At 33.4% G+C, this 26,302-nt stretch overlaps 1 protein-coding gene and 1 pseudogene across 4 annotated transcripts in view; both read right to left on the minus strand.

The window, feature by feature from the left end:
• Positions 1-5,739: 5,739 nt before the first annotated feature.
• LOC128995733 (gastrula zinc finger protein xLCGF3.1-like) lies at positions 5,740-7,001 on the minus strand (annotated as a pseudogene).
• A 5,085-nt stretch (positions 7,002-12,086) lies between these two features.
• Positions 12,087-26,302, minus strand: part of LOC128994970 (gastrula zinc finger protein xLCGF3.1-like) — a 36,865-nt gene continuing 22,649 nt past the window's right edge. For 2 of the 4 annotated variants that reach the window (XM_054419831.1, XM_054419830.1), the window contains exons 2-3: positions 20,750-20,847; positions 12,087-14,723 (exon numbers count right to left, since the gene is read on the minus strand). In XM_054419831.1, coding sequence (XP_054275806.1) covers positions 13,360-14,418 — 1,059 coding nt within the window. In that variant the 5' untranslated portion in view covers positions 14,419-14,723; positions 20,750-20,847 and the 3' untranslated portion in view covers positions 12,087-13,359. The remainder of the gene's footprint in view (positions 14,724-20,749; positions 20,848-26,302) is intronic. The other 2 variants (XR_008490935.1, XM_054419832.1) reach the window with 2 other exon arrangements.

The following is a 26,302-nucleotide window of genomic DNA, read 5'->3' on the forward strand; positions in this document are numbered from 1 at the left end:
ATTATGAATACCATTAATGTTATTACTTGTTCAACACAATTATTGTTTTTTCCCGCAAAAACAACTTAAAGAAATTGGAGGGAAAAAAATCTTATAACTATTTGCTTGAAAGTCACTCAGATACTGTATTAAAATGATTTTAAATGCAAAATATTTTTCCTACATGTACCTTAATTTAGTTTTTCATGAAAAGGATTTTCACATGTATATTTGAAGTGCACTTGCAAAGTCTATCTTCAGTGTTCAAACCGTAAGTACTGTACCTTGATATGTTTTTCGAAGAAAAAGGGGTTTACCTGCTACACTTTAGAGTCTCTGAGTCTATCTACTATATCAACCCTTCTAATATGTGTTCTGATACAGCTTTTTAATGCAAAAGATTTTTCACATGTAATACACTTATAAGGTATCTCTCCTGTATGAACCAATGAATGTTTCTTCATATCGCCTTTGGTTGTAAAGGAATTTTCACATGTAGTTCACTTTCAAGGTCTCTTCCCTGTATGAACCAATGAATGTCTCTTCAATTCACCTTTGGTTTTAAATGATTTTTCACATGTAGTGCACTGGTAAGGTCTCTCCCTTGTATGAACCAATGAATGTATCTTCAATTCACCTTTGGTTTTTAATGATTTTCCACATGTAGAGCACTTGTAAGGTCTCTCCCCTGTATGAACCAATGAATGTCTCTTCATATCGCCTTTGGTTGTAAAGGATTTTTCACATAAAGTGCACTTATAAGGTTTCTCTCCTGTATGAACCAATGTGTGTATCTTCATATGGCTTTTTGTTGAAAAGAACTTTCCACATGTAGCACACTCGTAAGGTCTCTTTCCTATATGAACCAATGAATGTCTCTTCACATCGCCTTTGGTTTTTAATGATTTTCCACATGTAGAGCACTTGTAAGGTCTCTCCCCTGTATGAACCAATGAATGTCTCTTCACATCGCCTTTGGTTTTTAATGATTTTCCACATGTAGAGCACTTGTAAGGTCTCTCCCCTGTATGAACCAATGAATGTCTCTTCATATCGCCTTTGGTTTTAAATGATTTTTCACATGTAGTGCACTGGTAAGGTCTCTCCCTTGTATGAACCAATGAATGTATCTTCAATTCACCTTTGGTTTTTAATGGTTTTCCACATGTAGAGCACTTGTAAGGTCTCTCCCCTGTATGAACCATTGAATGTCTCTTCAATTCACCTTTGGTTTTTAATGATTTTTCGCATAATGTGCACTTATAAGGTCTCTCTCCTGTATGAAACAAGGTATGTTTTTTCAAATCCCCTTTGGTTATAAAGGATTTTCTACATGTAGTGCACTTGTAAGGTCTCTCCCCTGTATGAACCAATGAGTGCCTCTCTACTTGCTGCTGTCTGAAAAAAGTTTTTTCACATACCAAACATTTGAAGGGACGCTCTCCTGTGTGATATAATATATGAGCCTTCATTTCGGATATAAATGAACAGCATTGCCCACATATTGGACACTTGAGAGGAAAATGTTTAGTCTGAGTTAACATTTCTACTCTTGCACTTTTTATTTCCGTGTAACTTATCACATAAATCTAGTAACTTATCAATAAACTCAACAAATCAGATGGATTTGAATGCATTCTATAAAGTAATCTTGTTTGAAGGACTTGTTAAATGTATAGCAGTTAGGCAGTTACATGATAGACTTCATCTCTCATTCAACATTGTATCGTCTTGTAGTCAAATCTTGCTATGCACAGGGATTTTCCTTTTTTCTTGTCTTTCTATATTCTTCTATTATATTATATTAATTCGTAAATCAATATAATCTGCTGTTTTAATTCCTTTTACTGTTTCAACCTACAACAAAAATGTTCAATGTAATTTCAGTTCTAGTATAAACAAATCTATATAAATAAAATTAGAGTTTTGTCTGTACATTGCTCGGAATCATAAACTTTTAGGTTATTTTTACGTTTTATTCATTAAAGAAACCGAAACAAGTCTCATCTAAATTTCTGTCTGTCTGTCTGTCTTCCTGTCTGTCACGACCCAAGAGCCATTTTACGCAGGCTTTTTCTGAAAACAAAGAGTACCTATCAAGTTCCAAATCATTTTAAGGTATTTAATGGATTGGCGAGATTGTCTTTAGCCATTAAAATGTGGCGTCACTACTTTGTGAATAAAATGACGGACATTTAAAACCCAATTTTGTGCGATTTTTTGTAGTTTTCTCCCAACGTTTATCACATTCATCTATGAAATAAGGTACAGCTGTTCCAATCAAGATTATTTCTTCTAGCTGTCACTGATATGTTTACATTGAATGTTGTTTACAAACACCGCAACCATTTCCGATCACGTTTTGAAGGCAAATCCAAACCAAGTAAGATTAAAAACGTTTTTCCTTACATAACGGATTTAATTAATTGCAAGTACAATAATTTGTAGGGTAACCGTAAATGAAAATAGAGATTCTTTGTGTAATTGTTTTAAGTTTTGATAACCGGGAAAAAGACCTTGAATCAGTGATGTATATGGCTGGGAAACTTACATTTTTTAAATGAGCGTTTTCAGTCGAGACTCGGCACATGACCGACACGCGTCTACATGTCCATAGTAAAAATAAAAGTAGGCCTACCGTGTATTTATGTTTTATTCGTCATGTGTTCAAGTGTACAGTTTGTGTATGTGTTTCAAAAACTCCAAGACGCACCTAATGGGGAAGCTCAAGACCTTATATTAGGACTGATAATGGCGATTTAATTTTGCCGAAATGCATCTCCTGTAATAGGATACATTAGGATCGAACGGCGGACACAGGTAATTTAACCTTTTATTGATTGTCATACTGATCCGGAACAACAACAAACAACATAAAATGAAGTTATGTATAATAGTTTGGCCAGGATATCTGAAAATATGCAAGCCGACTGCTGTTCTTTATAGGTTTCAAATGAATACTATAAGATCCCTGGACGTAGAACGGGTACACAGCTAGTAAATTACTAAATTTAATTTGTGATTGGGGAACACATGTTAAGAGTGATCCGTCAAATTATTACTTCAGGGATAACCTTAATTAGTATTCTTACGGTAACCAAGAAGCTTGGCACCCGCTCTCCACCTTCCGTTAGGGACGGGGTCTCTATGGAGAGGATTTTAAAGTCCCTTTTCATGACTCACACGCTGCGCCAATTGTGGGAGTTCGCAAGTTGATCCGTTCCCGACTGAATTCAGCCGTGGTTGCTGCAGGAAATCTGTCCCCTCGTCAGTACGGTTTCAGGAAGGGACGGTCAACGGTTGACGCTATTGAGGAGGTAAAGCGTCAAAGCGAGCCGTAATGAGAGCTGAGGAGTTTAACAACTATTCTCGTCGGGTTGTGCTGCTTGTAACGCTCGATGTGCGAAATGCATTTAACTCCGCGAGGTGGTGCGATATGCTGTACGCTCTGGAGAACACTTTCCACTTCCCGGCATACCTCATGATAGAGGACTACCTCTGGTACTGCCTCATCATTTATGACACTACAGAAGGCCCCAGGACAATGGATGTAACTACTGGTGCTGCTCAAGGATCCATACTGGGCCCGAACCTCTGGAACGTCGCCTACGACAGCCTCTTGAGATCCGAGATGCCTGAGGAAACTGTCTTAGCTGGGTATGCAGATGACGTTGCGGCTTTAATAGCTGCACGTAGCATTGAGCTTGCCCAGCTGAAACTAAATTGAGTCATGCGCACCATCCATTAACGCATGAATGGCAGAACATGGTCTCTCGTAATGTGACAAACAATCCCAGGTCTGTGTCCAACAGAGCAGAGGGGGTTTTTTAGTGAGTAGTCTGATAAATTCAGGAGTCTCACACTACAGGCTGGCTACCTGTGTGGGTAAAAGCATTTTCCCTCCTCACCCCAAAGAAAAAGTATTCTTACACTTAAATTAGATTCTCTTTTCTTTTCGGACGAGTTCGTGAACCATTATGATCGGACTATGGGAACAGGGGTTTATGGGGGGTTCTATGGGGCATAAACTGGTTTTTTCCCATTTTTTACAATAAAAACTTAAAATTTAGTATTTCCTTTCCAAACCATTTTGTAGAGCTTAAAAAAATAAATAATTTAGTATATTGAAGCGTTATTATGTGCCTAATGGTTACGGAGAAAATTCCAAAAAACTATAAATTTAAAATTCCCATGTTATTCTTATGGTGAATAAGTAAACTGTTGTAGTTTGCTTGTTTAAGATCATATTGGAAAATGCATTCATTCCATACTAAAATATTACATTTTACAAAAAACACCTTTTTACCCTCCCTAAGCAGCAAACGTAAGTACTCGTTAAACTAATGTTATTTAAATAGGGAATAAATGTGATATTTTTAAGGAGACGTTTTTAGGGTAAATCCAATCAGGCAAATGGAAATTCACTTAGTTTGCAGGTTTGCTGCGGCGGGTGTATTTTTTTCTCTGTAACTGTCACACATACAGCGAATGCTTTAATAAACTAAATTATTTGTTTTTTTTTATGCTCTACAAAATGGTTTGGATAGATAATGCAAAATTTTATGTTTTTAGGGTCAAAATCGGGAAAACCAATTTTTACTCCCATAAACCCCTGTTTCAATAGTCCGATTATGCTACTGTAGTTTGCAAACTCGTTCGAATAAACATAGGATTACATGTTTGTGCCAGATTTAATCAAAATCGGATCATTTTAGCTCGAGTTATTGTGCTAACGGACGTATATATGAATTCGGACAAATGGTGTTTTTGGCTTCTATCACAACACCTCCTTCATATTTAAATTAATTTGTCACATTTCAAAATGGCGGATCCAAGATGGCCACCGAAAAAAATACATCCGTCATAACCAAGTGAAAATGGGTCGACAATGAATGGTGGTGTATATTTATCTTTATCTAGCACTATTTTGAGATTATGGTCTTAGTTTTGTAAATGCATAATGTTAAAATGGGCTAAAAAAAAGTTATAAAAAGTCCTTATAACTTTAGAACCGATCAAGATTTTTAAAAACTATTTGCGGCATTGTAATCAGCGTAAAATTTTAGTTTGGAATAATGGGTCACAACTCTACCTTTGAAAACAACACTTACATTTGAAAAAAAAAACTTTGTATCCAATATGGAGGATCCAAGATGGCGGCCACAAATTTATACCCAGTCAAAATGAAGTACTTACTACTTTACAATGATCTGACGTGGACCGGAGTTGATATCTTAAGAAATGTAGAAAAAAGTATGGGGGGGAACTCATTTAAAACTCACCCTGTATGTTAAACTGCATGTTTGTCAAAAACTAAAATTCAATACAGTAAACAAACCTACTATTTCATAGCTATAATATCTACAAAAAATTTATATTGAATTCAAAAACATAAATTAGAGCTGTAAAAACCCTGGCAGAGCTGGAACAACTTATTATATTTCATCCCTTCAAAAATTAAAATCACAGACAAAATTGATATTCTAAAAAATATTTAAGTAATACCTTATAGATTTCTTCCTTTAATCTCTGAAGGATTTAAAAATGTGTTTGAAATTAAGTGAGAATAAAATTCTTATAACTATTTTCTTGTAGGTCACTCAGATAAATTAAAATGTATATCAAAATGATTTTGAATGCTAAATATTTGTCCTTAATGTTCCTTAATTTAGTTTTTCATGAAAAGGATTTTCACATGTATATTTTTGTAGTGCACTTACAAGGTCTATCTTCAGTATCCAAACCGTATGTACTGTACCTTCATATGTTTTTGGAAGAAAAAGGTTGCTGCAAAAACCTACTACACTTTATAGAGTCTCTGAGTCTCTCTACTGTGTGAACCCTTGTAATATGTGTTCTGATACAGCTTTTTAATGCAAAAGATTTTTCACATGTTGGGCACTTTTAAAGTCTCTTCCCTGTATGAACCAATGAATGTCTCTTCAATTTGTCTTTGGTAGTAAAGGACTTTTCACATGTAGTGCACTTAAAAGGTCTCTCTCCTATATGCACTAATGAATGTATCTTCACATAGCTTTTAGATGTAAAGGATTTTTCACATGAAGTGCACTTATAAGGCTTCTCTCCTGTATGAACCAATGTGTGTTTCTTCAGATGACTTTTTGTTGCAAAGAACTTTCCACATGTAGCACACTCGTAAGGTCTCTCCCCTGTATGAACCATTGCAATATGTTTCATCATAACAGTATTACGTGAAAAGGATTTTTCACAAAAAGTGCACTTAAAAGGCTTCTCTCCTGTATGAATCAAAGTATGTCTCTTCACATCCCCTTTGGTTTTTAATGATTTTCCACATGTAGAGCACTTGTAAGGTCTCTCCCCTGTATGAACCAATGAATGTCTCTTCAATTTACCTTTGGTTTTAAATGATTTTTCACATGTAGTGCACTGGTAAGGTCTCTCCCTTGTATGAACCAATGAATGTATCTTCAATTCACCTTTGGTTTTTAATGATTTTCCACATGTAGAGCACTTGTAAGGTCTCTCCCCTGTATGAACCATTGAATGTCTCTTCAATTCACCTTTGTTTTTAAATGATTTTTCACATATAGAGCACTTGTAAGGCCTCTCCCCTGTATGAACCAATGAATGTGTCTTTACTTGCTGTTGTTTGAAAAAAGTTTTTCCACATTTCAAACATTTGAAGGGACGCTCTCCTGTGTGATATAATATATGAACCTTCATTGCGGATAAAGTTGAACAGCATTGCTCACATATTGGACATTTGAGAGGAAAATGTTTAGTCTGAGTTAACATTTCTACTCTTGCACTTTTTATTTCCGTGTAACTTATCACATAAATCTAGTAACTAATCAATAAACTCAACAAATCAGATGGATTTGAATACATTCTATAAAGTAACCTTGTTTGTAGGACTTGTTAAATGTATAGCAGTTACATGATAGACTTCATCTCTCATTCAACATTGTATTGTCTTGTAGTCAAATCTTGCTAAGCACAGGGATTTTCCTTTTTTCTTGTCTTTCTATATTCTTCTATTGTATTATATTAATTCTTAAATCAATATAGTCTGTTGTTTTAATTCCTTTTACTGTTTCAACCTACAACAAAAATGTTCAATATAATTTTAGTTCTAGCATAAACAAATAAATTACTAAATTTAATTTGTGATTGGGAAACACATGTTAAGAGTGATCCGTCAAATTATTACTTCAGGGATAACCTTAATTAGTATTATTACGCTTAAATTAGATTCTCTTTTCTTGTGTGTGATCTACGGGGAAGTATCACCTTTCAGCAAGACCTTTCATTCAAGTATGCAGTTTATAGGTGTGGCTTATGGTTTTCTCAAAAGTTCAGATTCTTCTTAGCTTTATTTAGCCTAGATGAGTAACTATTTAGGTTTGCTGCTACAGGGAAGGAAATGATGATAGTGTAGTATAAAATAAACAAATTTGCAAATTTAATTAAAATCTTACTAATTATACTACTAATTACTAATTATAAATGTGAAAGTTTGTGTGTTTGTTTGAAGTTCAATCACGCATTAACTACTGGACGGATTGGTCTGAGATTTTGCATGATGATAGCTCACATTCCCGATTAACATATAGGCATATTCTTATCTCAAAAATCCTTTCCGGCTCCGCCCCTGTGGCTCTGTAATTCCCCATGTTAACCTTATGAGTATCTATACTTATTTAATACGCAAGCAGATTTTTTGTGACAATTACTCCTCCGAAACTACTGAACCGATTGACATGTTTTTGGTGTCATTGGAAAGAGCGTAACGTGAAGTTGTGCAGGAAACTTCCTTTTCATGGAAATAATATAGAGAGTGAAGCCCTGGGGCCCTTTAAAGTTTTGTATTTCTCCATAAGATTAACATGGGAAACAAACATTGTTATGAAACTCCAGCTGTTGTCAGAAATGCTGTTCTGCTATTTAATTTAATTTGTTTACAAGGAGAATTGTTTCTTGGTGCCATGTTGTCAATAAGTTATACTTTTGCATATATTTTAAATGATATACACTATATAAAATGATGGTACTGTAATACATTAAGAGATATTCATTTAAATAATCAATAGGTACGATTGAGCCTTTGCCTATATATGTTTCCTGGTAAGTGTGTTTTAACTGTTCCTTATACGGTAGTATATTATAGTATCTTAAAGTAAAACCAAATTATTCTTTTCTGCATTTTTACCCCGTAGCGAAGCACGGGCAGAGCAACTAGTTCATATTTAAAGGGAATTAAGGGGATACGCCACTATCTGTAGGCCATATTTTAAATTTTTTTTACATTTTCCAAAAGTTCCATTTTTAGATAGGTCATTTAAATGTGAACATTTAGCTAAAATTGTTTGCCAATCTGACAACTCCTTCTAGTATAAAAAAATAAAATATAAAACGCCGCAACCAGCAATTTAACAAAATTTTGAACTATTTTTTTTTGTTTCTGATATGTACACTTTTAATTGTGTATCATAATTATGTATTATGAAGGTATAAAGTAGGGTACATTTATGTAAAACAAAATAAGTACTTTGCTATTTTTATATATAATATAAAATAATAAATTAGTGTAGTTATGGGAATTTTTCTCCTGCCAACCACCTGTTACATCACCTGCGATTATCTCAATACCGTGTTTTTTAGGTTATTATTGTACAAAAGTTTGAATAACTCCGTTAGTACTATACTTATAGTATTCAAATTTTCACCAGACCTTCTTTATATAGTAATAAAGGATTGTGTGTATAGTAAGCCCTATAGCATTACATTTACTAAAAATATTTATGTTTACGCAAAAATTTTAAATATTTTTTTCAGCTTTTTTATATTTTGAATAAAATGTGTCCTAAAAATTTGGTTTTTTTAGTTACCATAACGATTATACACAGAATTACTCATTATTTCATCCTGAATCAGGAAATAAATAGAATATGTCATTCTGATCAGTAGTTGAAAAGTTATTCTCAATAACGAATTCTTAAAAATTTTGGTGAAAAAAACTAAAAACGCATATAAATTTAGTAAATAAGTTATAAATTCAATATTTTTGTACCTAAATCTTCTAACTAAGTCTAGTATAAACAAAATATACTAACTAGGTTGACAAAAATAAAATAATAAAAAAAAAGTTGGAGATAGTGGCGTATCCCCTTAAAGAATTTAGTCAGCTGTTTCAACTTCAAAAGTTGGTTCTATGATATGCAAAAGCATTAAAAAGTTATAAGATTTACTAACAGGGTGCACCACTATATTTTTTTGCATTTATGAAAACAGCTAATTTGAACCAAGCAGCAATACAAAACTGTGATAAGCAATGAGAACTAGCTGTCAAAGTATGATTGTTTACAGTTATGTTTATGTTTTTAATTTTATGAATAATTTGTGATATTTTGCGAATTTTTGATAATTTATTCTTCTCTATTGTTTAGGTGAAGTGGTAGAACATTATGGTTATGGTAGATGTGTAATACTATAGAATACTGTAAATTTAAAGAAGCAAATGTTATCAAACTATTTGTCCTCCCTCATTGCAAACGCAAAGCTCGAGTATAACTACAATAAGCATTTTATACTTATATGCCAACCCCGTACGAAGGACGGGTACTCTGCTAGTATATACATAAAAAATCAAAATACAAAATTTTTATTTTCTCCACAAGAATAAAATGGGAATTTTAATTTGCCCTTTTTTATTTTCATTTTACCTGTCAATCATACAACAATGCTTTAATAAACTAAATTATTTGTTTTTTTAATGCTCTAAATGCTCTACAAAATGGTTTGGATGGATAATGCAAAATTTTATGTTATTAGGGTCAAAAATGGGAAAACCCAATTTTTACTCCCATAAACCCCTGTTTCCATAGTCGGATTATGCTAGTTTGCAAACTCGTTCGAATAAACATAGGATTACATGTATGTACCAGATTTAATCAAAATTGAATCATTTTACCTCGACAGTGCTAACGGACGTATATGAATTTGAACAAATGGTGTTTTTGGCTTCTATCAATGACCTCAAAACGAAAAAGTAAATCGGTCCCAGGCCCAGATCTTTCTATGAAACCTAAGGTAATAGCTTATTCCCTAAGTGAAATTTGCGAAATACCCCTGCCGCAGCAAACCTGCAGACTAAGCAAATTTCAACTTTTCTGATTCGAGTTTTACTAACATATTTCCATATGGAACATTTAATGTGCACTGATGTTGATTGAATATTGTACTAGCAAAAGAAATAATTTAATCCTACTAATATTATAATTGAGAAAAGTTTCAGGGTGTCCACAGAAATTTTGTCATTAATTTCCCTGAATTTCCATGACTATCCATGACCATTAACCATTGATTTCCATGACCCACGAACTTTACTAGAAAATTATAATATACCGTAAACACACGAATAATACTGCCTATAGACAGAAAATATTGAAATACTATTAACAGATAACAATGGCGTACAACAGGTACAACATTGAACTAAATACAAACTCAAAACCCATAAACTAAGACAACTGCATAAATTGAATTGTCGTATATTTGTGAAAAATCCGGAAAAATGCTACAATAGTCGGGGTTACGGCCGACTAGATCATTGAAAGGACCCCTGAAATCCATCCATCATTGGTGATTTCCATGACTTTTTGTCTATTTCCATGACTTTCAATGACCAGAATTTTTTTCCATGACTTTCCATGACTATCCCTGACTTTCCAGAATGTGGACACCCTGAGTTTGGATGTATGGATGTATGTTTGTGACAAGTGAACGTGAAAAATACTGGTCGGATTGGGCTGAAATTTGGCATGATGATAGCTCACATTCCCGATTAACATATAGGCATATTCTTATTTCAAAAATCCTTTCGGGCTCCGCCCCAGTGGCTGTGGAGTTTCCCATGTTAACCTTATGAGAAATGGAATTATTGAATCTTAACAGCTGTTTCAACTAAACAAGTTGGTTCTGTTCTATGATGTTCAATAGCATTGAAGTTACAAGGATTACCAACAGGGTGCAGCACTATTATTTCTTTTACATTTATTACAACAGCTAATTTGCAACCAAAAGGTGAGTGAGAGTAGCGAACGAACTTCAACCTGGAGGCGAGTTAGCGTAGCGAAATTTGCCAAGTTTGATCAAAATATATTCATAAAAAAACAAACATTTTACAATATTCTCTATGAAAATAACATGGAAATTTTAAATATACAATTTATTGAAATTTCTTCATTACCAATAACAAAATCACTTTGATATACTAAATTATTTGTTTATGTAAAAATTGTTATGTAAAAACAGCAATGATCTGTAGTCCGAACTACCCACAGTCCCAATTAGTTTGGATTTAAGAGGTTCTACATACATTTAATATAAGGATAAAACTAAAATGTAAAATAATACAATATTTAAAGCCACAATTCATGGAGGGTTCATGACTCCAGGCTCCATGTCAAATGTTTCAAAATGTTTGCAGAAATGAGCAGTGTAGTAAAGCGCGGAAAAGTAAAATACTTCTCTGTGACAAAAATAAGATTGCATAATAATCAAAGACCCACGATATAAAACTTTAAATTTGTTACCTTAGTTTGTTATCGACGTTATCACTGAATAGGCCAAACAAAATCAAATGTTAATAACATATTATTAATACCATTAATGTTATTACTTGTTCAATACAATTTTTGAATGATTGATAATACATTTCAATAAGAATGAACTCCAATTTTTCCGCCCCAATCGTCTCACAGGCCTCTCTGCACACCAGTTTCCGCTTGCTGTTTCCTGCTCACCGGTTTGTGGGCCTCCTCCCCCCCCCCCCCCCCCCCAACAGTGTTGCTGGCCCTGTAAAGCCTTTTGTTACGCTACTGAAATCTTTGTCAAAATAACCCTGGAAAGTTTGGCTTCAAAGTTTGAACCTGCACCACTACAACATCCATCATGGCTCCAAATTTGACCTACCAGTCCACCGAAGAACTCTTGGGAGAAAAAACCTTCCTACACCGGCCGCAAACTGAGGAACCATCTACCTGACTTCCTGAGAGACCTGACTGGCAAAAAGGTACACCGGGAGTTAAAGAAGTGGCTGATTGCAAGACCTTTCTACTCAATAAAGGAATTTTATTAACATTCTGGAAATTAACAAGCACAATTTACTATTGTATTGACACTATTGTAATTCTTGACAAATTAACAATAAAGAATATTGTATAAGTATTGTATTGTATTCAATATTTTTAGCCATTATTGAGTGGTTTAGTTACATAGTTTTGCATTAGGTCTGATCTCAGACCTTCACTCGCTCCGCTCAACTAAGAAGCTTTATATACAAAAGGATCTTGTATATAAAGCAACTTAAAAAAAATCCAAACAATTTTTTTTTAATACGGAAGCAAGCTATCAGAACTAATAAACTAGAATGATTCAGGGAAAAAAATGATGCAAACAAATACAAATACCGGTCGCTTTTGTATGTTAAACTTAATGTTTGTCAAAAACTAACATTCAATACAGTCAACAAACCTACTATTTCATAGCTATAATATCTACAAAAAATTATATTTTATTCAAAACCATAAAATCACAGACAAAATTAATATTCTAAAACAATCTAAGAAATACCTTATAGATTTCTTCCTATAATCTCTAGAGGATTTTAAAATGTGTTTAAAATTAAGTGAGAATAAAAATTCTTATAACTATTTACTTGTAGGTCACTCAAGATTGATTAAAATGTATATTATAAAATGATTTTGAATGCTAAATATTTGTCCTTAATGTTCCTTAATTTAGTTTTTCATGGAAATGATTTTTACATGTATATTTTTAGTGCACTTAGAAGGTATATCATCAGTATCCAAACCGTATGTACTGTACCTTGATATGTTTTTTGAAGGAAAAAGGTTTTTACCTACTGCACTTTAAAGTATCTGAGTGTATCTACTGTATGAACCCTTGTAATATGTGTTCTGATACGGCTTTTTAATGCAAACAATTTTTCGCATGTAATGCACTTAAAAGGTCTCTCTCCTGTGTGAACCAAGGTGTGTTTCTTCATATTGCTTTTTGTTGAAAAGAACTTTCCGCATGTAGCACACTCGTAAGGTCTCTCCCCTGTATGAACCAATAATGTCTCTTCACATCGCCTTTGGTTTTTCATGATTTTCCACATGTAGTGCACTTGTAATGTCTCTCTCCTGTATAAACGAATGAAAATGATTTTTTACATGTAGTGCGCTTGTAATGTCTTTCCCCTGTATATACAAATGAATGTCTCTATATATCGCCTTTGGTTTTTAATGATTTTTCACATGTAGAGCACTTAAAATGTCTCTTTCCTATATAAACCAATGAATGTCTCTTCAATTTGTCTTTGGTTGTAAAGGATTATTCACATGTAGTGCACTTAAAATGTCTCTTTCCTATACAAACCAATGAATGTCTCTTCAATTTGTCTTTGGTTGTACAGGATTTTTCACATGTAGTGCACTTAAAAGGTCTCTCTCCTATATGCACTAATGAATGTCTCATCATGTTGCCTTTAGATGTAAAGGATTTTTCACATGAAGTGCACTTATAAGGTCTATCCCCTGTGTGAACCAAGGTGTGTATCTTCATATGGCTTTTTGTTGAAAAAAACTTTCCACATGTAGTGCACTTGTAAGGTCTCTTTCCTGTATGAACCAATGAATGTCTCTTCAAATCGCCTTTAGTTTTTAATGATTGTCCACATGTAGAGCACTTGTGAGGTCTCTCCCCTGTATGAACCAATGAATGTCTCTTCAAATCGCCTTTAGTTTTTAATGATTGTCCACATGTAGAGCACTTGTGAGGTCTCTCCCCTGTATGAACCAATGAATGTCTCTTCATATCGCCTTTGATTTTAAATGATTTTTCGCATGTAGTGCACTGGTAAGGTCTCTCCCTTGTATGAACCAATGAATGTATCTTCAATTCACCTTTGGTTTTTAATGATTTGCCACATGTAGAGCACTTGTAAGGTCTCTCCCCTGTATGAACTAATGAATGTCTCTTCATATCGCCTTTGGTTTTAAATGATTTATCACATGTACTGCACTGGTAAGGTCTCTCCCTTGTATGAACCAATGAATGTTTCTTCAATTCACCTTTGGTTTTTAATGATTTTCCACATGTAGAGCACTTGTAAGGTCTCTCCCCTGTATGAACCAATGAATGTCTCTTCATATCGCCTTTGGTTTTAAATGATTTTTCACATGTAGAGCACTTGTAAGTCCTCTCTCCTGTATGAACCAATGAATGCCTCTTTACGTGATTTTGTTGGAAAAAGGTTTTTTCACATATCAAACATTTGAAGGGACGCTCTCCTGTGTGATATAATATATGAACCTTCATTGTAGATAGAGTTGAACAGCATTGCACACATATTGGACACTTGAGAGGAAAATGTTTAGTCTGAGTTAACATTTCCACTCTTACACTTTTTATTTCCGTGTAACTTATCACATAAATCTAGTAACTTATCAATAAACTCAACAAATCAGATGGATTTGAATGCATTCTATAAAGTAATCTTGTTTGAAGGACTTGTTAAATGTATAGCAGTTACATGATAGACTTCATCTCTCATTCAACATTGTATCGTCTTGTAGTCAAATCTTGCTATGCACAGGGATTTTCCTTTTTTCTTGTCTTTCTATATTCTTCTATTGTATTATATTAATTCGTAAATCAATAGAATCTGCTGTTTTAATTCCTTTTACTGTTTCAACCTACAACAAAAATGTTCAATGTAATTTCAGTTCTAGTATAAACAAATCTATATACTGTAAATAAAATTAGAGTTTTGTCTGTACATTGCTCGGAATCATAAACTTTTAGGTTATTTTTACGTTTTATTCATTCAAGAAACCGAAACAAGTCTCATCTAAATTTCTGTCTGTCTGTCTGTCTTCCTGTCTGTCACGGCCCAAGAGCCATTTTACGCGGGCTTTTTCTGAAAACAAAGAGTACCTATCAAGTTCCAAGTCATTTTAATGTATTTACTGGATTGGCGAGATTGTCTTTAGCCATTAAAATATGGTGTCACCACTTTGTAAATAAAATGACGTTTAAAAACCCAATTTTGTGCGATTTTTGTAAAGTTTTCTCCCAATGTTTAGCACATATTCTTCTATGAAATAACGAACAGTTGTTCAAATCAAGATTATTTCTTCTAGCTGTCACTTATATGTTTACATTGAATGTTGTTTACAAACACCGCAACCATTTCCGATCACGTTTTGAAAGCAAATCCAAACCAAGTAAGATTAAAAACGTTTTTCCTTACATAACAAATTTAATTAATTGCAAGTGCAATAATTTGTAGGGTAACCGTAAATGAAAATAGAGATTCTTTCTGTATAAAATTAATTGTTTTAAGTTTTGATAACCGGGAAAAAGACCTTGAATCAGTGATGTATATGGCTGGGAAACTTACATTTTTTAAATGAGCGTTTTCAGTCAAGACTCGGCACATGACCGACACGCGTCTACATGTCCATAGTAAAAATAAAAGTAGGCCTACCGTGTATTTATGATTTATTCGTCATGTGTTCAAGTGTACAGTTTGTGTATGTGTTTCAAAAACTCCAAGACGCACCTAATGGGGAAGCTCAAGACCTTATATTAGGACTGATAATGGAGATTTAATTTCGCCGAAATGCATCTCCTGTAATAGGATACATTAGGATTGAACGGCGGACACAGGTAATTTAACCTTTTATTGATTGTCATACTGATCCGGAACAACAACAAACAACATAAAATGAAGTTATGTATAATAGTTTGGCCAGGATATCTGAAAATATGCAAGCCGACTGCTGTTCTTTATAGGTTTCAAATGAATACTATAAGATCCCTGGACGTAGAACGGGTACACAGCTAGTAAATTACTAAATTTAATTTGTGATTGGGGAACACATGTTAAGAGTGATCCGTCAAATTATTACTTCAGGGATAACCTTAATTAGTATTCTTACGCTAACCAAGAAGCTTGGCACCCGCTCTCCACCTTCCGTTAGGGACGGGGCCTCTATGGAGAGGATTTTAAAGTCCCTTTTCATGACTCACACGCTGCGCCAATTGCGGGAGTTCGCAAGTTGATCCGTTCCCGACTGAATTCAGCCGTGGTTGCTGCAGGAAATCTGTCCCCTCGTCAGTACGGTTTCAGGAAGGGACGGTCAACGGTTGACGCTATTGAGGAGGTAAAGCGTCAAAGCGAGCCGTAATGAGAGCTGAGGAGTTTAACAACTATTCTCGTGGGGTTGTGCTGCTTGTAACGCTCGATGTGCGAAATGCATTTAACTCCGCGAGGTGGTGCGATATGCTGGACGCTCTGGAGAACACTTTCCACTTCCCGGCATACCTCATGATAGAGGACTACCTCTGGTACCGCTTCATCATTTATGACACTACAGAAGGCCCCAGGACAATGGATGTAACTACTGGTGCTGCTCAAGGATCCATACTGGGCCCGAACCTCTGGAACGTCGCCTACGACAGCCTCTTGAGATCCGAGATGCCTGAGGAAACTGTCTTAGCTGGGTATGCAGATGACGTTGCGGCTTTAATAGCTGCACGTAGCATTGAACTTGCCCAGCTAAAACTAAATTGAGTCATGCGCACCATTAACGCATGGATGGCAGAACATGGTCTCTCGTAATGTGACAAACAATCCCAGGTCTGTGTCCAACAGAGCAGAGGGGGTTTTTTAGTGAGTAGTCTGATAAATTCAGGAGTCTCACACTACAGGCTGGCTACCTGTGTGGGTAAAAGCATTTTCCCTCCTCACCCTAAAAAAAAAGTATTCTTACACTTAAATTAGATTATCTTTTCTTGTGTGTGATCTACGGGGAAGTATCACCTTTCAGAAAGACCTTTCATTCAAGTATGCAGTTTATAGGTGTGGCTTATGGTTTTCTCAAAAGTTCAGATTCTTCTTGGCTTTATTTAGCCTAGATGAGTATTTTAAGTTTGCTGTTACAGGGAAGGTAAAAAGGTGTTTTTTTATTGAAATGTTGATAGTGTTGTATAAAATAAACAACAAATTTGCAAATTTAATTAAAATATATACATATAAAAGGAAAATACATTTTTATTTTTCTCCATAAGAATAACTTGGGAATTTTAATTTACCCTTTTAGCGAATTTCCCATATAGGGAATATTACAAAAGCGAAATCCAATACATAAAAAAATCAGACAAATCAGGGAAGAATCTTGCTCATTTACATGATAAAAAATACACCGAACCATTTAATCAAAATTTTATATGAATTCAAAACATATGTTATTAACTATTTATTTATATTTTATTTGTTTACATACTTTTATATAGCTCATACTGTGATCATGGCCTTAGTGCCGAAATACGTATCAGTTTAAATAAAAATGAATTTCAGGGTACTCTGGTTTTTATTATTTCGCTTATTAATTGAAAAAGTAGCCCTAAAAAGTAAACAGAACTATAAAAAAATATATTTATATATGTGTCCATTAGCGCGATAACTCGAGCAAAAATGATCTTGATGATCATCTGATTTTGATGTAATTTGGTACAAACGTGTAAACCTACGTTTATTCGGACGAGTTCGTGAACCATTATGATCGGACTATGGGAACAGGGGTTTATGGGGGGTTTTATGGGGCAAAAACTGGTTTTTCCCATTTTTGACAATAAAAACTTAAAATTTAGCATTTCCTTTCCAAACCATTTTGTAGAGCTTAAAAAAAGAAATAATTTAGTATATTGAAGCGTTATTATGAGCCTAATGGTTACGGAGAAAATAAAAAAAAACGATAAATTTAAAATTCCCATGTTATTCTTATGGTGAATAAGAAAACTGTTGTAGTTTGCTTGTTTAAGATCATATTGGAAAATGCATTCATTCCATACTAAAATATTAACATTTTACAAAAAAAACACCTTTTTACCCTCCCTAAGCAGCAAACGTAAGTACTCGTTAAACTAATGTTATTTAAATAGGGAATAAATGTGATATTTTTAAGGAGACGTTTTTAGGGTAAATCCAATCAGGCAAATGGAAATTCGCTTAGTTTGCAGGTTTGCTGCGGCGGGGGTATTTTTTCCCTCTGTAACTGTCACACATACAGCGAATGCTTTAATAAACTAAATTATTTGTTTTTTTTTATGCTCTACAAAATGGTTTGGATAGATAAGTTAATGCAAAATTTTATGTTTTTAGGGTCAAAATCGGGAAAACCAATTTTTATTCCCATAAACCCCTGTTTCCATAGTCCGATTATAATACTGTAGTTTGCAAACTCGTTTGAATAAACATAGGATTACCTACATGTTTGTGCCAGATTTAATCAAAATCGGATCATTCTAGCTCGAGTTATTGTGCTAACGGACGTATATATGAATTCGGACAAATGGTGTTTTTGGCTTCTATCACAAAACCTCCTTCATATTTAAATTAATTTGTCACATTTCAAAATGGCGGATCCAAGATGGCCACCGAAAAAAAGACATCCATCAACCAAGTGAAAATGGGTCGACAATGAATGGTGGTGTATATTTATCTTTATCTAGCACTATTTTGAGATTATGGTCTTAGTTTGTAAATGCACAATGTTAAAATGGGCTAAAAATAAAGTTATAAAAAGTCCTTATAGCTTTAGAACCGATCAAGATTTTTAAAAACTATTTGCAGCATTGTAATCAGCGTAAAATTTTAGTTTGGAATAATGGGTCACAACTCTACCTTTGAAAACAACTCTTACATTTGAAAAAAAAAACTTTGTATCCAATATGGCGGATCCAAGATGGCGGCCACAAATTTATACCCAGTCAAAATGAAGTACTTACTACTTTACAATGATCTGACGTGGTCCGGAGTTGATATCTTAAGAAATGTAGAAAAAAGTAGGGGGGGGGGAACTCATACAATTCAATATAGTAAACGAACCTACTATATTCATAGATATATTATCTACAAAAATATTTATATTGAATTCAAAAACATAAATTAAGTTTAGAGCTGTAAAAACCATGGCAGATCTGGAACAACTTATTATATTTTATCCCTTCAAAAATTAAAATCACAGACAAAATTAATATTCTAAAAAATATTTAAGTAATACCTTATAGATTTCTTCCTTTAATCTCTGGAGGATTTGAAAATGTGTTTAAAATTAAGTGAGAATAAAATTCTTATAACTATTTTCTTGTAGGTCACTCAGATAAATTAAAATTTATATTAAAATGATTTTGAATGCTAAATATTTGTCCTTAATGTTCCTTAATTTAGTTTTTCATGAAAAGGATTTCCACATGTATATTTTTGTAGTGCACTTACAAGGTCTATCTTCAGTATCCAAATTGTATGTACTGTACCTTCATATGTTTTTGGAAGAAAAAGGTTGCTGCAAACACCTACTGCACTTTAGAGTCTCTGAGTCTCTCTACTGTGTGAACCCCTGTAATATGTGTTCTGATACAGCTTTTTAATGCAAAAGATTTTTCACATGTAGGGCACTTTTAAAGTCTCTCCCCTGTATGAACAAATGAATGTCTCTTCAATATGTCTTTGGTTGTAAAGGATTTTCCACATGTAGAGCACTTGTAAGGCCTCTGCCCTGTATGAACCAATGAATGTGTCTTCATGTTGATTTTGTTTGCAAAGGATTTTCCACATGTAGAGCACTTATAAGGTTTCTCTCCTGTATGAACCAATGAATGTGTCTTCATGTTGATTTTGTTTGCAAAGGATTTTCCACATGTAGAGCACTTATAAGGTTTCTCTCCTGTATGAACCAATGAATGTGTCTTCATGTTGATTTTGTTTGCAAAGGATTTTCCACATGTAGAGCACTTTTAAGGTCTCTTCCCTGTATGAACCAATGAATGTCTCTTCAATTTGTCTTTGGTTGTAAAGGATTTTTCACATGTAGTGCACTTAAAATGTCTCTCTTCTATATGAACCAATGAATGTCTCTTTAATTTGTCTTTGGTTGTAAAGGATTTTTCACATATAGTGCACTTAAAAGGTCTCTCTCCTACATGCACTAATGAATGTCTCATCATGTTGCTTTTAGATGTAAAGGATTTTTCACAAGAAGTGCACTTATAAGGTCTATCCCCTGTATGAACCAATGTGTGTTTCTTCATATTGCTTTTTGTTGAAAAGAACTTTCCACATGTAGCACACTCGTAAGGACTCTTTCCTATATGAACCAATGAATGTCTCTGCAATTTCTTTTTGGTTGTAAAGGATTTTTCACATGAAGTGCACTTATAAGGTCTCTCTCCTGTATGAATCAATGAATGTGTCTTCATGTTGATTTTGTTTGCAAAGGATTTTCCACATGTAGAGCACTTGTAAGGCCTCTCCCCTGTATGAACCAATAAATGCCTCTTTACTTGCTGCTGTTTGAGAAAAGTTTTTCCACATATCAAACATTTGAAGGGACGCTCTCCTGTGTGATATAATACATGAACCTTCATTGCGTATAGAGTTGAACAGCGTTGCTCACATATTGGACACTTGAGGGGAAAATGTTTAGTCTGTGTTAACATTTCTACTCTTGCACTTTTTATTTCCGTTTAACTTATCACATAAATCTAGTAACTAATCAATAAACTCAACAAATCAGATGGATTTGAATGCATTCTATAAAGTAATCTTGTTTGTAGGTAGGACTTGTTAAATGTATAGCAATTACATGATAGACTTCATCTCTCATTCAACATTGAATCGTCTTGTAGTCAAATCTTACTATGCACAGGGCTTTACCTTTTTCTTTGTCTTTGTCTTTCTATATTTTTCTATTGTATTATATTAATTCTTAAATCAACATAATCTGTTGCTTCAATTCCTTTTACTGTCTCAACCTACAACAAAAATGTTCAATATAATTTAAATTCTAGTATAAACAAATGAATTACTAAATTTAATTTGTGAGGGAGAAAAACATCGTTAAGAGTGATTCCTCAAATTATTACTTCAGGGATAACATTAATTAGTTTTCTTATGCTTAAATTAAATTATCTTTTCTTATGTCTGAAGTCATATATCTTCACTCCTGAAAAATATCATACCTTATTAAACACTCGTAACCTATTAATCTATTAAGGCCATTCTTTTGCAATAAAGGAATTTTATGAACATTCTGGAAATTAATATGTACAATTTCCTATGTATTGATACTATTGTAATAATTGAGGAATTAACAATAAAGAATATTCTATTGTATTGTATTCAATATGTTCAGCCGTTATTGAGTGGTTTAATTACATAGTTTTGCATTAGGTCCGATCTCAGAAATTCGCTCGCTCCACTCAACTAACATGCTTTATATACAAAAGGCCCTCGTGTATAAAGCAACCTTAAAAAAAATCCAAACAAAATTGTTTGAATACAGAAGCAAGCCATCAGAACTATATCACAAATAAACTAGAATGATTCAGGGGAAAATATTATGCAAACAAATAAAAATCCTCACAGTTTATGGCTTTTATATGTTAAACTTTGACTTTTGTATGTATTTCAAAAACCAAAATTCAATACAGTAAACGAACCTACTAGATATATTATCTACAAAAATATTTGAATTGAATTCAAAAACATAAATTAGAGCTGTAAAAAACGTCGGAGCTGGAAACAACTTCTTATAATTTGGTTCCTATTTGGTTCCTACATTGTTTAATAGTTTGCCACAATGTATGAAAGAAATAAAAACATACAAATTATTGAAGGTAAAACTGAAAAAATGGTATATGACCAAGTAGTTAACGTTTTTAGAAAACTCTTATTTATTGTTATTGTTAAGTCATAGTATAATACAAGTTGTGTCTTTTGTTGATTTAAGTTGCTGTTATTCTTTACAGAATTTTACATATCTATCTATAATATTAAAACGAAACAGTGTTTTTTTATTTCACGATTCTGAATCAACCACTCGACGGATTTTCGTGATTTTTGTGTTGAAAGAAAGATAATTTTGGGAACTAGGGAATGTCGAAGCCATAATTTTAGTTTAGAGTCCCAGTTTTTTAGAAATTGTGTTTTAATTTTTAAAAAGTCTAGCAGCCGACGCTAAGATTCAAAACTAGCTTTTGGCATAAAATAATTTGCTTAACATAACAGCTGTAAACATTCAGCTTTTGTGTCACAAATTCGGCATATGGATAAAAATGTAAAGACATACTTAGGGTTGACTTATTTATACTATGTGTAATGCTAATCATTGATACGTTTAATTCTTCTGTAAGAGGATGACAGATCAATTAAGTATACATAGTAGGATGTTCAAATTATTTTTAAAGCAATCTTTGTAATCTTCGATTTGTTTTAGAGCAATATAATTTTTTTTAACTAACAGCTGGTTAAATTATAAACTATGGAACTATGAGGTTATTTTATTTACTCTTATTTTGTCATTGATTATAGTAAATAAGTAAGATTAGTAAAGATAATTAGACCACAGTTTAAAATAGTTTACACCAAAATTAATTAAACCACAGTACACATCGAGGCTTACACGAGTCTTAAATAAAAAAGGATAAATGCAAATTATTTTACTGCTCCACTTTTCAAGGAAAGATTAGAAAAATAACAATGTTTACCTGTTTTAATTCTTCATGGTAGCTTTTTGTTTACAATGTTTGTCTGCTTAAACATTGTTTGGATTAGGCCCGCAAATATTGATGTCACAAAAAGAAGATCAAGAATAATCAGGAATCACGATTTTAAATTACCACCACAACCTTAGTCGGGTTTTATACAAAGATAAACAGATGGATGACATAGATTGAACACAACGCCTATATCAGCGCCCCCAAACGTGAAAATACTTTTATTTTAACTATAATTATATTGTAGTCTAAATTAACTAATATGGGAAAGTACGATGTACATTCAATGAGGGTAGATAATTATCAAGGATAGAACTGATAACGGTATGGATAATAAACATTGACAATTACGTCATTAGCTTTATTAACATTTTACAAAAAAAAAAAAAAACAGTTTTACCCTCCCTGATGCAGCAAACCTAAGTACCTGTTAAACTAATTCTATTTAAATAGGAAATAAATGTTAATTTGTAAGTAGACATTTTAGTGTAAATCCAATTAGACATATGGAAATTCGCTTAGTCTGCAGGTTTGCTGCGGCGGGGGTATTTATATTACTGCTACATGTGACCAGTTTTTATTCAAATGAATGTTTTTTGAACCAAACAGCTGTTTCAAAACAAACTGTTATTGTTTTTACTTTTATTTGTTTACACTTATTTATTTAGCAATTATTGCAGTGAAATTGAGGATAGTTGTTACGATTAGTTTTGATGTTAGGACACCAAAGTTAAATTATGTGTACTGTGAATTTTATTGGATATTATCGTTTTATTTTAGGTCGTTTATATTCAGACCTACTGGAAATTGTGTATAGTAGTTGTATTGTGGTGATAATAATGAAGAGGCAGGTATGCTATGGAAGGTAGTATCGTTGACTAGGTCTATAGACTTCTCAATTGACTATTACCATAGATCAAACATACTCCCCTATTACTCTCTCTACTGTAGCACAGAAAACATACTACTATTCTGTGACTGTAGGCTACTTATAATCAGTGTGCGTCTGTGCGAATCGGCTGCCTCACTTAACCCTCCCAGTGTTACTTGACGAAAATTCGACAAGCAGCACACTTTGTGTAGTGTTACTTGTCGATTTTTCGACACGCAGACATCGTTTACGGCGAAGGCTCTATGACTGACTGAATCGGATTGAACTGGATCGAGTTAGGTATCGTTCTTTCCGTAATATTCTAAGCTTTCTCCAGAGGTCTGTCTCTAAGCGCTATTCATTTTAGTTCTGAAAATATTGTAGCAGACAGCTGACGCTGCTGACGTGCGTGTATTTGTAAACAGCTAGGTTACCCTCGGACCGATGACTGATGTGTTTTATTACGTTTATCATTGTTTTAGTGTTAAAAATCAAAAGTAGTGATATACGTGGTGCATTATAAGAAGATTTAAGTGATTTTGAAGTGCTGGTTGATGATCCTGAAGAAGTAGGTAGTGATATTGATGTAAATTATCAGCCAGATTCCTAGCTATGGTTAGGCTATGCATTCTTAGCTAAACGCTATGTACTGAAATCAGTTTTTTGCCCATAACTTATTTATTTGCAAATCTACTTCCTTATATTATTATATATTTGTAATCCTCATAAAATTTAGAACAAAGTGGCTATTTTCAAATATTTATAGGCCTATAATTTATACAATTTCATTGAGCGCAAACTTATTTTTTTTTTTCAATTTTTCCAAAATAATTTTTTTTTACCTAAATAAATTTTTTGAAACAAATATTCCTTATGTTTTATGTATGATATTGAAGCCCATGATTTTCCAAACAAAATGGTATATAGAACATTAGAATTAACATTGTTTTAAGCTTCTCAGATCTGTTTTAATAAAACCTTGCAAATGCGCCAAAAATAGGTGGACATTAAGGCCTAAACTATGGACACTTGGAGGGTTAAACGCTTTTCACATCGTAAAAATTGCAGAATTGCTGTTTTATTGTAAAATTATCGGATTTAAAATGCATATCGTATAGGCCGTATCAGGTATATATATTGATGGAATAAAAACATATTTGGTCACACAACATTTGTTTACAAGATGATTTTTCACATTAAAACTGTAAGAAACTTTGTCTTTATGTGTAAACTAGCTGATCTGAATTGTACACGGTTTTAACTGACTACTGAATTCCCGTACGTAGGACGGGCTAACACCTCGTATCTATAAAAGAGGAACTATGTATGTATATATATGTGTATATATGTTATGGACTCCAAAACCGCTCGACAGATTGTAATGAAACTTTCAGGCATTATTAAGCATCTTTCAAGGATGGTTCGAGTGAAGTTTGGTGCAGATCCGTCAAAAGGGCTCTGCCCCAGAGGGTTTTAGGTGGGCCAATGTCAGACTTTTTGATCTAGAATATTTACAAATAAACTAGCTGTTACCCACGGGCTCCACCCCGTTTTACTACATTAGTATTAATAAAACTATTGATTGGTTAAGTTAAGATCAAATAAACAAAACAGAATACAGTAATGGTAATGCAAACAAATAATAACAGCTGAGGTATTTTTAACATTAGGTAAATGGAAAGTTCCCTTTGGAAAGCAATTACGACCTTATAGGGCAGTTTATGAAATAATGAATAATTTTGCACAAGGTTTCTCGTCATGACGAACATTTTAAGTATATGGTTTATGGGGGTGTGACTTGTAGTTTTCTCAAAAGTTCATGGGTACTTTTGACTTTATATATAGATATAATTTAAAAGCAGATGTTTACTTTCACCAACTGTTTTGTACGTTTGAATAACTACAACATTCTGTATTAGCATTAGTCATGATTTGAAATAGTGCCACAGTGTTTCTACAGATTGCAGCACAGAAAACTATTTTACTTTTGAATAAGTCCAAATGTATTAAACCCCAATCGCAGCACACCTGTGCACTTAACAACGTTTAAATTCTCCAATGTTAAACAATATTAAAACATAAAAACCTTTGTCAAAGTATTATAACAATAAAAGGGATGACTTTTTAAAATTTATGACAACAGCTAATTTGCAACCAAAAGGTGAGTGAGCGTAGCGAACGAACATCAACCTGGAGGCGAGTAAGCGTAGCGAACGAGCTAACCTGAAAACAAGTGAGCGCAGCGAACGATTTCCAACCTGAAGGTGAGTGAGCGTAGCGAACGAACTTCTACCAGGACGTGATTGAGCCATGCGAATACTTATGAAGTTAAGCGGGGCAAAGCCCGCGGGTACAGCTAGTATATATATATATCTTTTATCAACTGTTAAAAATATAGTTCCTGTTTTATTGTATGTTATAAAGTTTGTTTCAGCTGTTATTATTCCTTGTTAGAAATCTATTTGTTTGTTAAATGTTTGTAATCTGAAAGTATATACCCATGTTAAATAATTTTAAGAAGATTCCTTGCATATTTACACTTGTTCTTATTTTTTTACATTTAATTTATTTTTCTACAGTTTTTTTTTGCCCCTTCAATATTTAAATTGTTTGTAATCATGTAAAAATGTTATAAGCCAAATTTATTACTGTTTAAGAAGTAGGAAATATATTTTTGTACAGTTAATAGTTCACACTGACTCAAGACCAAGATAAAGATGTAAAAGACAATTAGTATTAAAAGAAACGCTGCGGACAAGCCTTTTTTTAAGGCTTATGCAGTTTGGTATTGTAAATTCATTGTATATGTGCTGTACTAAGTAATAAATAAAAAAAAATGTA

Source organism: Macrosteles quadrilineatus, unplaced genomic scaffold (assembly GCF_028750875.1).
Source record: "Macrosteles quadrilineatus isolate MER2022 unplaced genomic scaffold, UCM_ALF_1.0 Scaffold_5__1_contigs__length_97177068, whole genome shotgun sequence".
Taxonomy (NCBI): Eukaryota; Metazoa; Arthropoda; class Insecta; order Hemiptera; family Cicadellidae; genus Macrosteles; species Macrosteles quadrilineatus.